This window comes from Mya arenaria, chromosome 13 (assembly GCF_026914265.1).
Source record: "Mya arenaria isolate MELC-2E11 chromosome 13, ASM2691426v1".
NCBI lineage: Eukaryota > Metazoa > Mollusca > Bivalvia > Myida > Myidae > Mya > Mya arenaria.
In genome coordinates this window covers 16,184,024-16,202,507 of record NC_069134.1, presented here as the reverse complement: position 1 = coordinate 16,202,507, position 18,484 = coordinate 16,184,024, and the positions used below count along the sequence as shown (strand labels likewise).

Sequence of the window (18,484 nt, the reverse complement as noted above, 5' to 3'; positions counted from 1 at the left end):
TGTTAAAGTAAATAAGAAGAATAAAACATGAGACTGGGTGATTACCATAGGAAACTCTCAAATTAATGTGTGGGGCCTAACAAGACTCGACTATGACACCACTTTTTGCAGTCTTAAAATGAACGGTTTATGAGATACGACCAAATGGCCCAACATGCCCCTGTCCCTAAAAATGAGTAAAAAATAACCAAACCTATTAAGTCAATAAGGGGCCGTAATTTGCATTGAGGGTCATATGGAGTGCTGTCTATCTGAATTACGTGATGGCCCGGAACAACTGTGTGAAGTTTCAAGTTATTGTAAGAACCATGTCTGAAATATCAAGTCCAAACATGCAAAACAATTGAACATACCTAGTCAATCAGGGACCGTAATTGATATGGAGGAACATACAGAGTTGTCTGTCTTGATTGTGTGATAGACCTGAACGATTGTGTAGGGTATGCAGTTAATTGAACGAACTATATTCTGGATATTAGAAAAAAATCCCAACTTGCCATAACTGTAACCGGACGAAGACGCTGGGCGGGTAAAAAGCCATGCTTATTTTTTGCAAAATCGAGCGAATAAAAAAACTGAACAAGAGGCCCAAGAAGGCCTATGCTCTACTGGCATGGCTCTTGTGGTCATTTCATTCCAGAGCATATACGTATGAGTAATTGGCAACATATATATAGTTCACCTTTTGTGTTTGGGTTAGCTGAAAACGCTGCACGCTCAACATCCGAGGATAGAAAGTGTTGTAAGCAGATTAGTTGCATGAACTATTTTAAAATGTGCCAAGTAAAGGTAATCGGAGGGTAAAAAATATTTCAAAACTGTACTCATGGTCAAAATTTCATTTCTGTAGCTTTAAAAATAAAAAAAAGTTGGTCTAAAGGTCAAAGTCAAGGACATCCGAGGACAACATTGATGCTCGTTTGAAAAACTGTACACATGGTCAAAATTTCATTGCTGTAGCTTTAAAAATTAAAAAGTAAGTCAAAAGGGGTGGGGCCAGCATTTGCCCAAGGGTCATAATTTCAAATGTTTTGCTAGACGGTCATCATATAATCCTCCACACCAAATATCAACGGTATTGGCCTTGTGGTTTGAAAGAAGAAGATTTTGAAAATATTTCTTAAATAAGTCCCTAGGAAACTTGTGACCCCCGGGGCAGTGCCAGTTATGACCCAAGGGGCATAATCTGAACAACCATGGTAGTGGACCACTTTTTAAGCCTTGTTCAAAATAGCAAGGATCTGCATAGCTGTTTCAGACAAAAAGGTTTTTAACATTTCCCAATTTAAGAATACCAAACATGTGAACCCGGGGGCGTGGCCAGAAATGACCCCAGGGGCATAATTTGAACAAACTTTTACAAGCAATTGTGACTTTACATGTAAACTTGGCTAAAAATAGACTTAGCTAAAATAGCATTTTTTTATACTTCCAAAACCCATAATCTAGGCATGCATGGGCGTATATGGCTGGTTTTCAACAGGAACTGATATATGGATATCTAAATATTGTACAAGTTTCATCGAGATACAAGCAAAACTGAAGACTGTATCGTGTTCACAAGCAATTGTTTACAGACGCACACATTTTTTATATTTCAAGGCCCATAATCTAGGCATGCATGGGCGGACCTGGCTGGTTTTCGAAAGGAACCGAGCTCTAATGGATATCTAAAAACATTTACAATTTTCATCGAGACACAACCAAAACTGAAGACTGTATTGTGTTCACAAGCAATTGTTTACAGACGCACGGACGCACGAACGCACACTACATACACATTACCATCGCATAAGCTCTTCGGCCTTTGGCCAGTAGAGCTAAAAATCTAAAGGGTTTCGCAAAACAACAAATGCACAGTTTGTTATGATATATTACTAATTGTCCTTTTCAAATTCTTGACAAATAAAATAACAGAAATACAATGAAGTCAGTGTCATGATCCCTTAAACAACAAATTCAAGTGAATAATTTTGGCAACATAATGTACACACTGTGCTTGACTAACTAATTCATTTGATTTCTGTGAATATTTCATTTACATACAATTAACATAATCTAAAACCTATGGCATGCTATAAACCAAGTAATAATTGCACAACACATTTAATTCCTTTCCTGCTTGCAGATTATGCATTGCTCTTATTATTAAGAATATTTGCTCACAATCAATAAATAACTATTTGTGAGCATCAATCAGTGATTCCAATATATATATAGCAGATCAAATAGAGTTAGAAGCACTCGAAAAGGTAAGAACAACTTGTCAGGAATATATTTATATCTCATATGACATATGAATTAAATCTTGCAAAAATAAAGTATAAAGTAGTATAAAGTATACTCTAGCACTCTTGATTTTCTGTTACAACGTTAAAACACTATCTGAAGTAAATGAAACTTATCTGCTCCTTTAAGACACAGTTAACTGCATCAACCAACAAGTAAATTATATGAATAATAAAAACTTAGCCTGCTTATGGTAGAACATGGTCAAAGATCTGGGTGTGGGCCAATATTCATTCATATTTAACATCTTCAGTAATTTCCTTAACCAAATCAATTTTCTATTGGCAAATTAATAAAAAAATGTATTAGAGATGTTTTAACATTAAAGTGTGTATTTTAAATAGTTTTTTTTTTAATTTCCATTATCTTATATCAAACCATCAATGAAATACTTAGATTAAGAAATTACCTAGGATGCTTTATGAATACCTGCCCCTGGTTAAATAATAACATTGAAGATAAATGATTTAGACACAGACCACATAGAATAGCCAGCAATGCCCATTAAAGGCCCATAAAAGGTCAAACAAAGCCAGAAAGCCTGATGTGTTTGTTACAGTAGCTCTCCAGTTCAGATCATGAAGTTCAATATCTGTTTAATGCGTTTACATGTAATTCTAGAAAAAATAATTGGTTTCAGAAAAAATAAAATTATTAGAACTACAACTTAAAACAATCAAAACAATATTGCCATCCTATTAAAACATCATTTAAACATGCTATGAACAACCCAATGCCCTCTAACCCGGTGACAATGAGAAATGAACATCCTACAATTAAGTAGTCACAAATCAACCCTCAGAACAGGATCAGAATAATTATCATAGAACATTACAGTTACATAATAAATATTAGCTATATATATTGCAAGATGAATCAACAATGACATGGTATATCTGCATGGCAAGGTTTGTGTTCTTTCTACTGCATTATTCCCATCACCACCCTACAACTACATACTTAGTGTTCAGGCTCTGCCAAGCTCTGACAAAAAATTCATTAAGTAGATAACAACTGCCAAATGCCCATTCAGTCACTTATCAGTGACTGATTAAGCAAGTTATTCAGAAGCTAGTCCATGCCAACTGGCTAGAATAGAAGCATTCGAAGGGCATTTAGCGTTGAACACTAAGGTAGCATTTATTTTGGTCCTCTAAAAGATAAGTCAACACCAGGCTGTGCCTACCGACATAACTGTTTAGAGGACCTTAAATAAACACTAACCATTACATAAGGTCTAAATCGCTCACAATAACAACAACAATAATAATAATAATAATAATGTTTGCAAGAATACACATTTACTTTAAACAATACACAAACAAAAACATACAATTTCTTAGTAATTATATATAAATCATTATAAATCTATTTCTATTAACAATTAAATGTTTTTATGTAAGGGATCATTAACTGGTTAAATCGCATGCAAGTCCGGTTCAGGTTTGTAACTTTACATGTTTATAAACCTGAGAGTAATACATGTAACTCTAGTTGTGTAAATTTTAATTATAATACATCAAATGGTATGGCATTATCATATTCAATTTAAAGAAATCTAATAATAGTACATTACTGTGAAAATATCTTCAGTCAAGTTTTAATCTCAAGATTAAAACATACCTCAATAATTAAGTTACACGTAATTGGGTCCTGTTATACTAACAAAATAAAAAAGCCAGTCAGAAGTCAAGAAAGGTAAAGGTTTTGTAGATGCAAAAAAAAACATTCAGAAAATCAGTCAGTCGTACATGCTTATATTGATTCCTTTTTTCCAACAAATCCATTTTCTCAATATAACTTTGGCATAATCTTATGAAACTCAATCTTCTGAAGAGTGTTAAGTAAACTAGATCCTTAATAAATGACAAAAATCTGAATTTTATCATATAAAGTATCAAAATACACTTTCCGCATGGAATGTCACAAGTCAAACCCTTGTAAGCATAACTAGAACTTACCGTAATAACATTGAGTTGGATGCCTCGAAAGCTTAAAGGTACAACATATACTTGTAGCACAGAAAACATGGGAGTTACAAGAGTCAGCTTTTTGACACTGCCTGAAAGAGCATGTACACATAGATATTTTATATTTCATCAATCTGATTCAAGAATTGATTTTGACAGTAAATGGCCTAAAAGTTCCATTTATTCTTGCAACTTAAAAACAGTTCAGAAAACTTCATAAAATTATTCAAACAACAATAAAATATTTTCTCATGAACAAATCCCCAACCCAACAACAGCCTGACGTTGTGAGATACGACAGACACTGTAAGTTAAAACAATGTATGCAAGACGAAGTGTTTTCCTGAACCAAAAAATGAGAGCCTACGTGACTAGCAATGATCTGATTGTGATGCAGATGAACCAGCTGGTGCTAATGTATTGGTTTAAGCTAATGCATTCTTAAACTGAAAACACCAGATGGATGAAGAGACAGAATCAATCCATTTGAAAAAGAAGAGATTAGGTTAGCAGTAATGGCCATCTTATCAACCTACAAATAACAAGGTATTAAATTTCAATACCGATTTTGAATAGCGACATGAGAATACATTTGTTGGTATCATGGGGAAAGTTGAATATAATAAAAAAAGCCAGATTTATTTCAAATACTGTACAGTATAGTATTTCTTATCTTTCATAAAGGTATGCTATTAGAATGAATATATATTTTCCTTTAAATCCTTTAATAGCAAAAGATTTTGGAACAAATTACCAAGTATACATGAATACAGATGTTTGAATTTGAACAAGAAAATTCATAAGCTTTCCATACCTTTTACAATTTCTTAAAAAGAGAAAGGTCTTCTTCAGACTAAACCTTCATAGAGAACACTACATGGATGAAAACTGAACAAACTAGACAAATATAGTTGACGTTGAACATGAGGACAAAAATAAGAACAAGTGGGGCCATTTCATCAAGACCCCTCCAAATGGTTTTGAGATATTTTCAACAGTGAAGTACTTCTTCTGAAAATATGTACTAGGTAGCAAACTGCTTTAACCCTTTGCATGCTGGGTAAATTGTCGTCTGCTCAAAAATGTTGTCTGGTTTATTCTAAATTTCTTTCAATTTACTTAAAACTTTGGGGATATATTGACTGAGTGGCAAACAGCTTGGAACCTGACCAGGCGCCGAGTTACTCGGCGTCTGGTCTGGTTCCAAGCTGTTTGCAAAGCCTTTAAAATCGCCATCAGCAGCTTAAGCGTTAATATGTACTAGGTAGCAAACTGCTTTAAGGATTCTTGATGATAAGCCCTTATAAATTGTTATCTTTACCAGGGAAAACACTCTTTGTTTCCATAATGAATACACATTGCCTTTGAATAGGTTATTCTTTGATAATATTCAGGACAAACACTAGAGCTATTACCATCGTGATGAATACCCCAACACGCTGCTTGGACACAGGCATGGTTAAAGGTTGAGCTATGGAATATAGGAGAGAAATGTGAAAAAAATGGCAGATACACACCAGCCTATGCTGACCAACATTCCTATACAGTTTCATTGTGTAGGTAAAATACTTAAGAAAGCTACAAGCAATACAAGGTTAGACAGTTTTTTCTATGTCAAGGGACATAACTTTTGTCCTGCGTAAGCTGAGGTGTAATAATTTTGGAGCTTAGTACAACACAAGAATTTTGGAACACGACTTAATGGGACATTTAGTGAAACATGACAATTGCAACACCAATATAGGCCGCAGATTTATCCATCTGAGGGTATAAACAATACCATCCTCATATTTGGTACATCAAGTCAATTCAGAATCAGAATTCTTAAGTGAAAGAACACTGTGATAATACCATGTTATTGCAGTAGAGCTGTGCTCGTATTTACAGACATAGCACCATTAACTAACACCAGACATGTCACAATACTCAAACATATTTAGACAACATTTTAGATTCTTTAATACATCAACATAAATATAACTTTATTAAAAATGATTTAGTTTGCAGTTGTCTTTACAGAAAATTATTAAGGCCACTGCAAACAAATAATTTTTATGAATGGCTTTACTAGAATCCAGATAATTAAAATGACGCAAATGGGAGCTTTGGTCCGCCTCGTTGTAATTCTTTGCCATTGACTTTACCAACAATGTACAATAACCGAAGAGATGTATTCCCTTAATTGGTCTTTTGAATGGATGAATGAATGTCAGCGTCACGTAACATGCAGGAAGTGATCATGTGTAAAATCACAACCAACAGAAGCAATCCCTCAAATAAACCACACAATCAATTTTGGCCTAGCTTGTGGAAGTGTTCAAAACATGTATGTGTTTCATACTAGTGCCTCAAAGCACTTCCTTTGCGTGATTCTTTTATACAATTCAAAATAGCGATTGTCAACTGTCACATGTAAAGCTGGTTTCAAATGGTCTAATTGTGAAAGTTTCCTGTCACTCAAACATCTTTTTTATCCAATATCTTGACATGGATGTCAAGTGTCAAATCTCCTTCATTTTTTTGGCCTCATTTCATGAGCAATGGCTCGCTTAGGCCAAGCAAAAACTCCTAAGCCATTCCATGAAGCATTGATACCGCAATTATTACCCTATTGTTTAGTGGTTCTCCAAGATGCTTGTAAACCTGCCATCTCTCAGAAGATAATAATCTAAATATATCACAAAATAAAACCTGACATGGACCCAGGTACGGCCAAACATGGCCATATATAGCTATAAAAATAATATATCAATATAAATATGCGCTTGACTAGTCGGCTCTTCTCGCTTTCTTCTTTTTACTCTTTGGTTTTGCTTCCAGCCAGGAGTCTGAAAAAGTATATATAAGAATTAGGAAAAAACACTTCAAAACAAGATTGAATAAATGTACGGTACATATAATATATTGATACACCAACATTGGAAGAGCAGGAAAACATATATCATGTTAGGTCTGTAAGTTTAAACTTTTCAGTAAAAAAATATCAATTATTCATACCATCGCTATACAGTCCAAACCTGTTGTCTCGAGATCCCAGGGACTGGCCAAAATACTTCGAGCCAATGTAAAGTAATTGCTATATTTTCATCCAAATTTTTTTTTTGTGGGGGCAGGAGATGATATTTTGATCATTTTAATTGTTGTTTTTTTTATTTTTCTTAGATGACTGTCACAGATGAATATGTGTTCATGCTCTTACTTATTGCATAAGGGAACATAAACGTATTTTGAAACTAACCTCAACTCATATCATAACAATTCTCCACTTTATATGTAAATGTTTTCATTAACACCTGCTGGTGTGAATAAATGCTATTCCTGGACCAATAAGCAATTACAGATAACTGTTCAACATTTTTATTTCAGTCAGTAAAATTTCAGGGGCGGCGGAAAAAGAGGGAGCAGTCCGGGATGAAAATCTAATGATTTATTTATAATTAATTATAGAATTGCTGTTCTTTTGTAAGGGGAAACAACCTGTATTCATGATGACTAATTTTCGAGTTGTTGTTTCCTTTGGTTATTCTTCGAGCACTTCAGAGTAAAAATCATATTCAAAGGCACATCAAAAAGCAAAATGGCCATAGGTAACAACAATGACACCAGGCTCTACAACTCATCATGGTGATGGGTATCAGAGTGATACTGCTAAAACTGCGGGAGAAGTTAACGCCACAAACTTCCACCAACAGACCAAACCAAGTGCATGGCAACTCAAATATAGCTTCCTTCAAACTTTGAGAGGTTAAAATAAGAGATAGCCAGCACACACTTGAATACATGTAACATAATCATAAAAAAGGCAGTATTCAAATTTTAAACTGGATAAGTTGTATAATAAACACCTACCGGTCACAGAGCCCATTTCATCAAAGGAAGGGGTGGGGTCATTGACAGGGGCATCTCCTGTTGCCCCAGAAACCTCCAACGGCGCTGGAGATTCTATAACAATAAAAATATGTTTAACAAAAGGTTATAGTAATACCTTAATTCATGACGGGAATGAAAAGCATGCAAAAACAAGAAAGATGTTGCTTTTTACCCATAAACTAATGATTTGAACAAAGATACATTTCTGCAACAATTGCTCAACAAAATCATTTCTCCATTGTGTACGTACTGTTACAGGTCATGACTAGTGACAAATGAATAGTAAGTGACTAAAGCAAGCCAAGCAATGGCCAATGCTCATCCGTACTTCATAACTCAACAAGTACATTACCCTCTAATTGCTAATTAAAAAAAGAACTATTCCCTTCTTTTAACAAATGTGCATTCATGGTACCCACCTTTCTGTACTGTATCACCTTTAGAGGTGACTGAGACAGGTGATTTCGAACGACTAGTTGAGCCCTCTCCGCTAGCACCAACACTTGATGACCCCTCCCTGCTTACACCAACATCTGTCGCCACTGGCTTCTGGGAAAGGAAATAATCACAGTTTATAAATGTACCATTGTGGCTGTTATTGTTATCTGTCGGTGCTGTTGTATGTCTCATATACTGCCTGTTGGCCTCAATTGCTGACTACTTGGCTTGTCCCTGTACTTTCCACCGTGATATTTTACTACAAGGATTAGTGTTTCCTCAACCAAATTCGCTCCATCTAAGGAATAACAGTTTATGAATAAACAACACTCTATGTATAGTGATGTACATACATATCTGTAAATAGCAATACACTTAACAACTTTTCCAAATGGTCAGTTTTTAAACCTCAATATTTTTGCAGATGTATGTATAATAGAAAATCCATCTCAATGATGAAGAAGGCTTACAGTTACTATAGCATACAAAAGAATTTTGAGTCGTATTATCATATATAATAAGTTTTAACCCCTTTTGTACACAAAAGAATTTCCATTAATTTTTCTAAATATTTTTTTCAACCATGCACAATATACTTTAATAGTCTCTTATTATCAAAAAAACATTTCATCTTGCCAAAATACTGGCTTAGTATAAACAAAAATGGCAAAGTGCCTAAGTGTTAAATTGTCTCCCTTTCAACTGAAAATAGAAGAAAGGTAAACCCTTAATATAATATCAATAGTGAATGTCAGCTCAATAAAACTTATCTGTAGACCAAAAATGATATTTTTATTCGGTCATATTAAAAACGTTTTTCAGTTTAAACTGATAGGAAGCTGATGAATTTCTCATTGCATTATTTTGCATTGATTGAAATGTGAGTATGTTAAAATCTAAAAACGAAAGATATTTCATTTAGCAAGCATTATGACTTTCAACTGAAAATACAATTTCGCAATTTGATCATATCTTTAAAGACATGTTCAGCTACTGTCTACTCCATTCTTGAATTGTTTTACTTTCAAAATCATTTTTTTTTTCAATGGTTATCTTATCATGGAATGTCAGCGAAATTGTTGCACAGTGACAACTAATGCAAGCGGAATTGATTGCATGAATTAAGATTATTTTTTTCTGAAAAATGTTAGGTGACCAGTTAGAAAAGTTGTTCATTCTTAGTATTATTTGAGTTTCATCAAGTATCTAAATTTAATTTTTAAAATTTAAGAAATGCAAATTTACATGCTAAAAACAGAATCTTAGTGACAGCTTTGAATTTTTTTTTTTTTTTTATCCTTACAACCATATCTTATAAATATTCCAGTTCATAAACCTCTGTAATCAAATTCATTTCAAAGAGATCAGGATCAAAATCCTATTCCAAAATGCACAACCTGCACCCACCTCATCTGGCCTCTTGCTTCTATCTTTCTTCTTATTTTTTTTTGCGGCTTTCACTGTGAGAGCTTCTGTATTATCAGCAAGGGCGGGATCCTGTGTGGGCTCCAGGGGCGGGCTTGCAATGGGCTTCAGGGCAGACTGCGGTATAACAAAGTCATCCTCCTCTGGGCTTGGAGATTTCTTCTTCTTTTTGTTCTTCTTTCTATCCAGTGCCGGGCTCATTTCTGCTACTGTGGTCTCCATCGCATCCTACAGAAATTGGAAACACTTAAAATATGCCATGAACAGCAGGATAAAGAACTGAATAAAATGAATAAGCTGTTATTTGTGAAATATGCTTACTAACAAATAATTCCTATTATCAATAATCAAAACAGGATCCTGATAGTTTCATCAGCTTTGATACGAAAAATTGCCAGTGAAAGCATTATTAGACCTAACGGAAATTTTTGAGCTATTGTTGCAACAACCAACAATAATTATGTAACATCAAGAAAGAACTAAGCGATAACATGGTTATCCATGTTCCAGTGCTCCACACTAAGTTCAAAATGGGAGTTATTGGTTTGAAAAATGAATTAGCGACTCATGTTTTCTGTGTCAGGGAAATTGTTGGTGGACGGTGTTTGTAGTGTGTTAAAAATGGTAAATATATTCTACCACCTGTACCTGTATCTGCAGTTCAATGCTGGTCTCTGGCACAGGCTCTGGCTCTGGGGCAGCTGCCTCAACAACGGGTGTGGTCTCCATGGTAACCATCTCCTCAACAACTTCTGCTTCAACTTCTTCAGCTTTGCCCTGTTTTACAGTTATAGGAAATTAAGACTTAATAAACCAGCCTAAGTTGTTACATTAGTGCATATATTTACTATACAAGCCTATTATATCAAACCTAGAATTGCAGGCTTGTGCTTTAAGTTCCACCACAGTGTAAACTTAATATTAAAGTTACCATGTCTCTTTTTATCAAAAAGATATTATCATGAAATGTCAGTAAAAACCTTGCTCATGGATTACTAATGCAAGCAGGAATGATTGCATGTAATTAGATTTTTTTCTGTAAAATGTTAGGTGACCAATTGGAAAAGTGGTTCAGAGTATATGACCTTGTTTAATTTTAGTTTTAGTAAGTATATAAAACTTTGATTAAAGTTTTAAAATTCACAGAAACAGTTTGTTCAACTTTTCCGCCGCTTTTAAGTTTAGAATTTGGAAGTTTTGGTGAAACGTACTATGTCAATTTAAAATTTGACAACATGCAAAACCTTAACCAGAATTTCTAAGTCAAATAATAAAGGAGAAAAAATTGCATTATATGCAAGATAGAGTTATCATACTTCATTGTATAAATTTCAAGGCAATACATCAAGTACTTGCTGAGTTATTGACTTATATGTGCTTTAATGCAAATCCTTAACCAGAATTTCTATGTTGGATAAAAAAGGGGTAATTTTTTTATTATATGCATGTTAAAGTTATCTAACTTGATTAATTAAGAAGGTTTGATAGTTGGGAGTCTGTGTATAAAGGTTCAATGCAATACATAATGTATTTACTGAGATATTGACTTTAATGTGGTTACACAAAAACCTTAACCAAGTTGTGACACCAAAGCCAATGCTAGGGTGAGAAGTATAGCTCTCCTTATTCCTCATGTCTAGCTAAACTATGTACCTTCTTTGCCTTTCTTTCCTTCTTTTTCTTATTTCTCTGCTCCTGTGGTGAGGGTGGTGTAATTATCTGCTCCTGTGGTGGGGGTGGGACCTTTTTCTGCTCCTGTGGGGCGGGTTGGGCCTCTACTGCTGGTTTTGGTGCTGTTGCCACAACATCCTCAATCTTGGCCACCATTGGCTCCTCTTTTGCTGGAGAGTCCTGTCTCTGGGCTACCTCTCCTTCCTTCTTCTTCTGCTTCTTCTCCTTCTTTTCCTTCTTCTCCTTCTTCTCTACAGTTAGCCAACCAGAGAAATCCTCCTCTGTAAATGAAAAGTAAAATTATAAAAAAATATGTTTGTACTATCCTTAGATTAATTGAGAAGTTATTTTTTATCATTGTATTTTAGATCATCCAAGGGAGTTATACCAACAAGAGACTTAAAAAAACATGCACATTGAATCGCATAACAGATATGTGTGACATAATTGTAACACATTAAGTAAAATATTTCAGGATTTGTACCTCAATTTGGAATGGCTCTACAACTTACATGAAATTATTACAATAAACTACTAGGTTAGTAAACTTAAGACATTTGAAAGTAGCATTACTGGCATTGATCAAAGTTCAAAGTTGTTTTTCTAGATATGACATGCAGGACAAAACGAATCGTATGTGGCTACCTTCGAGAGCACACATTGTTATTTCTGTTGAATTTACATGTATTCACACTAAGTTTAAATACTCTTAACTGAGGTATTAATTAAGTAAAAGTTATCGAGAATGCCGGACAAAATAATCCCACGCTTCGCAGGCAACACATTTAATAGGTCCAATAAACCTACCATCATGCACCACTGGCTTTTGCTGGACTGGTTTTGTTTGGTCCTCTTTTGCGGCAGACTTCTTATTCTATTACCAAACAAACAATGTTTTATGAGACTATAAAAATTATGACTATTACTCTTACAGTATGGCTTTATACCATAGTTTACTTTATAAAATCATATGTAATTAATAAAAATAGTAATGCAATTAATTGTGCTAAAAGTTGCTTTTCGTTTTGGTCTTACTCTTTAATTTTATAATAAGAATAAAATATCAGGACTTTTCTTTATTACATGCTACATTTTATCTACCTGTCCATAAAAAGCATTTAATTTCTGAAACTAACATGAACATACATTAACTAAAAACTTAGGCCATGTCAATTACTCAATGTTTTTTTAACTCCTATCTCTTTTTATTATTTCAGATTTGTTAAAGTAGTTAGGTCACAATTTGATCCAGTTAATAAAACAGTCACATGGAGAGATGTGTTTTAATTGTAACACCTTTTTCTGCTGCACATCTGCTACAGCCTTGGTTTTTGTCACAGCTTGTTGTTTAGCTGCCTGCTTAGCTGTCTGCTTAGGAGAGGCAGATGGTTTTGCTGCTGAGTGTACAACACTCTCACCGGAGCTGGATACTGCATGTCCATTCACCTGGCCTTTACTGCCCTGTATAATGAAAAAAGGGGCTAGCATAATTATATGAAACGGAAAAGTGAGCTAGAGGAAAACCTCAATCAATAAACATACATGTAGGATACTATATATTTATGAAATTAAATTGAACCTTAAATCAAACGTGATCTAATAAGTGTCCTTGAGTTTTTCTAGGAATAAACAAATTTAATCAATTATTTAAAATAGTTTAAGTTACAGTAAAAATGTGCAAAAATCCCAAAATTCAGCAGCTCTTAATCAACATCACATTTTTTCCAGCAAAAGTGCAAATATTGCACTGAAAAAATTGCTGAGAAGGTAAGAATAGTATCAACGCAGTTTTTTTTAATAAACTAATACTAATTAATAAAAGACCAGGGACAGTTATATGTTCAGAGCAGCACAATATCATCAGGACTAATTTGATACCATCTCTCTACATCTGCACATACACAACCAACCACGTGTTTTTTTGCAGATTTTGCACTTTTTCCTTACCGCAGACATTATCTTTTTAATCTATTTTTCACTAAACCCGCGATATAAGCGTACAGTGATATTTTGTGTTCAATTTACTGCCTTTTAAAGGCTGTTTCCCATGCAAAAAATGTTCATTTTCCCCAAATTAAATGCAAATTATTTTCATGAATAAAAAACCAATGAATTTCTTGAAAAATAAATAAACTCTAGACAAGACTAGCACTTTAAGTATTCATAAAAAGGTGAAAACATGTATATTTGCCATTATATTTGCTATTATGTGCTGATTTTAAAAATATTTCCAAAAAAAAATCACTGGCATAATGCCATATGGCACACCGTGTTCATTTATGTAATTTGCCCTGCACCCACCTCCCTGCACATTGAGTTAGGCTTTACGCAGCAATGCGAAGTGTTAATTAACGGATAGCTATTTTCAATTTTCCTAAGGCTACAAACTTGACAGATTATCTACTATATACTTGATTCGTACACAAAATGTAGTGTGATCTCTGAAAATAATGCTTAAACTTTATTTTCGCCTTATTCTCACTTATCTAAATTTCGAATGCCCTTGTTTAACTTGTGTGAATGTAAATAAGTAATATACTGAATAAAATGTTGAGTATAATTAAATGATATTTATTATTGGTGGTTTACAATAGCTGGTGATGTTAAGGAGAATTTTCCACACAAAAACGAGGCAAGAACCTTCAACCATGCCCTATGAACTTTGAATGCGAGATTGATCGAAAATCTTTAAATAGTAACATATACACTTTCAACCACATGGTTGTTGCAAATAAATTGCGCTGCCTTTACAGGAGAGATTATGTCATTGTAAATCACAGGGATATATTCTGTGGTTGCCAACACGGTGATGCACGTATCACCACGTTCATCTGCTGCTACCGTGTTAGTTGCAGACAAATGTGTTGATACCCGTACCCCCGAGTTGGCTACCACGGAATGTTAGTCTAAAATTATAGACATGTTATACGGGATTCTTCCAATCCCTAACGTCTAAACAGGTTTGTGCAAAAACCGGGGGTGTTTCGAAAAATATTGAAATTGTATTAAGTGAAGTATTTTATGCTTTAAATTAAATTAATGCTTTAAGGTTTATATTCATATTTTACCATGTAAGTGAAAAGTAATTTTGCACAAAACAAGCATTTAATCCATTAAAACACATTATTTACCTTTCCAATAAAACGAAAGTTGACTGACACAGACAACAATTATGCCAAGCGGAACAACTCGACCCAATCGTAATAACTCGGCCACCTCCGACAAGCTTCGAGATAGACCTCGTAAATACAATCGTAACAACTCGGCCATGGCCGAAATGTTCCGATTGTTTAAAATTTGTGCCCTGATGCCTTGCAGGTGCCCTTCATGTATATATCGCTATGTTTTGACAGCAAGAAATGAAAAAACTACGTCAAACTCATAATTATTCATAGGATATGACATATTTATGTATGGAACTGATATAAAATAACATAATCTGGTATATTTCTTGTTTTTATGATATTTTTTAGATGTTAAATGCTTTAACCCAGAATCCCGATCGGAATAACTACCCACTTTTTATACTAAACAATTTGTAGGTGAAGGATTTGCCATATCAAAAAACGTAAAAAATCCGTAAACGTACAATTATTTGGACTACGCGGAATGTATGCCAACCATTTACCAGAATGCTCCTTCTCACGCGAAGGCTTGGCGTTTTTTTGCAAAAGACGAGTGGTTGGTAGTGTATGCCAAAAGGACCTTCAGATATATGAATTCAGACCCACTCCACTATATAAAATCATGTTATTATTATATATTATTGTCTAGATGGAAATATCTCCGCTTGATTATATTTAATATATTCTGACAGTATAAGTGATGTCTGATATATTTCAGATAGAAGGAGTTATGACTGACACAATTTAAACTGTTTTTACCTTCGATTTCTTAGTTTTCCGCTTCTTCCCCTCATCATCAAAGACATCAAAACTGGGAGGCTGTGCTGGGGACTTGAAGCCAAACGCAAATACTAGGAATGCACAGACTAATACACAGAGCACTGGAACGGCAACCGTCGGTGAAACTACCTCCGTCAGTTCCATTTTGTCAAACAAAATTCAGATGATAAAAAAATGGGAAAAGCTATCAAAATATGGCCAATATTTTGGAGAAAAAATTAATACACAGTATTCGTGGATTTCATGCTGACGTCGAATGCGAAAAACGTCATCAATATGCGTACTCCCACACAAAAATCGAGTGTGCGATCTTAATGCCAAACCGGTTTCAAACCTGCATTTGTCACGTTGCAGTAGTCTGGAGTTCCTTCCCCTTACACGATAGTTTTCGGAATATCAGTAAGCAGAGAATCAGACAACGTTCGCAAGTGAGTTCATTTTGGCAAGAGTTGTTTGCAGAAATAGTCATAAAAATCTTTGCCGAATTTTAGAAGAATACAAGTTTTAAAGCAATGCATTTCACCTACTGTTCAGTCAATTTAATTTAGTATAAGATCATATATAAAATTACATTCATGTGCTTATACATACCTGTACAAACACAACTGAGTATTCTAGTGATAAAGGTGCCTGAAAGGTCGTGTGTTTGCTCTCGAGTAGCTCTCCAGCGTGAGTGTTCTCTTGACCTACATGACAGCCGACGATAAGTTCTAATTTATTTATTTTTTATTTATGACCTGTAAGCATATCCATTGGATGTAAACATATAATTCAACATATTGCAACAGTTCTTTTCAGGAAACGGACTACGAGAGTGATTCATATCAGTTTATAACTATCGTCGAAATCGAGCTATAAATGAGCTTCTGCTTCATCAAGATATGAGTAGTCTCGTGTTCGGCGAGTGACAACCTCATCAACAAAGGCACGAGAAAAACAGTTTTGTGCGAGAGTCAGCGGCCTACCAGTACACACGTACATGTTCGGTCTGACCGGGGTGATAATCGATTTTTTACACCCATTTCTTAAGTATGCACGATTGTGCGTGTTAATGTTTTCAGTATTTTATTTTGTTTGATTTAACTAAGTTTTAAAACAAGATTAGCATTGGTTTCTAGTTTCTTACTTGTAAATAGATATATGGTATCCAATATGTGTGCAATACTATGTGTTGTGTGTATGTATCGATTTTAGATCTATTTATCTATTTTAGATTTATTTTGTTGTGCTTTAGTCTCTTATAACTCATACACTGAGTGGCAATACATGTTTTAAGGTATATTTATTATGTGATGTATATATGTTGTATTGATGAGACGTTAATAAACTATCAAATATGCAAATATATACAAAGAGACATTTCGCGAACGAATTTTAAAACCAGCTGCAAATCTTACTTCTACGGGTAGCTACAAAGATATAGTTAGTGACAGTGGCTTTCAACCTCTCTTATAACATACGTAAACGAGTACGAGAAAACAGTCACCGTCCCTCGTCTCAAACAATTTGGAGAATAGTTTTGTGAACGTTTTTCACTGAGTTCGCTGCCAATTGTATTTCTGTAATAACATCAGGTTTGTGTCCCTTGGCTTTATTCTTTCTTTTCGAACACACTTTCTAAGTGACTTCATGGCAAAACCTGAGACATAAATTGTTGTTAAATTATCATTTATATAAACGACAACACAATCACTTTTGCTGGGCCTGCATTACTTATTGTGGCGAACATTGTGCGATGAATGACTATGACTATAATGACTAACTTGATACATGTACATTATTTCAAGTCTTGACACTGACCTATCGTTAAGCTTACGATTTTTCACCCCCACCACACTCCTTTTTTCAGAACGAACGTAACTGAACATTTTTTCTACAGTTGTAGAATTAAAACACGATGTTTTATCCGTTTATAAGCTTGATATTTAAAAAAAAAATCTGAACAATTCGAAAATGGATCACGGTGAAAGGCTAACATATACTTATATATGTATTGATAAAATAAAAGTTAGAAAAAAACACACACACAGAACAACATGCCGCGTTTGCAGAACTCGACCCCGGGTCTTATGGGTCTGTAGTCGCTGACCAAATTCATAACACTTCTGTACACGGGAACCCTGATAGAATTTTATGTATTAAAAATATAAACACAATTTAAGAAAGTTGTCAACATTTGAATGTTTACATTAAGTCATGGTATATCGCGCTGTGTGTCTCAAAATATTTTGCGTGGATCTGATTTTTTCTCTCAAGTAATTCGCATTCCTGCTCATGTAAATAACAGATATCTACCACATTCGCTCAATTAAAAAAGTTCGCATCATTTCTATTAAGAAAGTGTTACATGTTTACACTGTTTACAGTTTATATGAACATTTTCGATAATTTTGGGTGAATGAAAACCCCATTAGTTACAACCAGAATAATAAAAATAGGTTGCACTATAACATTAACAATTTTGAAAGCTTCTCTGTTGGTTAAATATGAGACAAATGCATTAGAACATTAAAAATAGCCTTTGAAGCTTGCTGCTCGAGGACATTACGTGTTCAGGACACCGATATCTTATTCGTAAACTTTACGCCGCTTGAAAGTGTACATGTTCACCCTTAAAGTTACCGTAAGAATCTTTGCGATAAATGTCCTTAAGATACTTTTTATTGAATTGCAGTTTACACTCAAAACGAGGTTACTCCTCGAAATTTATTGAAACAGGGCCCTGGTCTGTGAAGAATGCTGCCAGATATTTATAAGAAGACACTACTTCGATGTGTTCAAGGTTTACCTTTTCGACCAAAAAAACACAAACAGACTATTTTGGATTTGCCATATTTATAGTTGCATACCAAATGCATTACAGAAGGATTGTATAAAGTCATGCCTGATAAGTTGCAGCAACACTTGCAACGTCGT

General features: G+C 34.4%; 1 protein-coding gene across 1 annotated transcript; it reads right to left on the bottom strand.

Annotated features, from left to right (window-relative positions):
* Window positions 1–1,857: 1,857 nt before the first annotated feature.
* Window positions 1,858–15,843, bottom strand: LOC128213700 (uncharacterized protein DDB_G0286299-like). Its single transcript, XM_052919709.1, has 9 exons — window positions 15,548–15,843; window positions 12,960–13,124; window positions 12,471–12,537; window positions 11,646–11,944; window positions 10,641–10,769; window positions 9,975–10,220; window positions 8,549–8,678; window positions 8,109–8,201; window positions 1,858–7,087 (listed from the first exon to the last, which is right to left on the bottom strand). The coding sequence occupies exons 1-9, from the start codon at window positions 15,710–15,712 to the stop codon at window positions 7,029–7,031; spliced, it is 1,353 nt and encodes a 450-aa protein (XP_052775669.1). The 5' UTR covers window positions 15,713–15,843; the 3' UTR covers window positions 1,858–7,028.
* Between the last annotated feature and the right edge of the window lie 2,641 nt (window positions 15,844–18,484).

What these genes read in the sequence shown, in the direction of transcription:
- LOC128213700 (XM_052919709.1), bottom strand. Translation starts at nt 15,712, where the DNA reads ATGGAACTGACGGAGGTAGTTTCACCGACGGTTGCCGTTCCAGTGCTC. An exon ending in GGAAAACTAAGAAATCGAAG is followed by an intron (nt 13,125 to 15,547) that starts GTAAAAACAGTT and finishes TTCATTATACAG; the next exon opens with GGCAGTAAAGGCCAGGTGAA. An exon ending in GAAGCAAGAGGCCAGATGAG is followed by an intron (nt 8,679 to 9,974) that starts GTGGGTGCAGGT and finishes TTCCTTTCCCAG; the next exon opens with AAGCCAGTGGCGACAGATGT.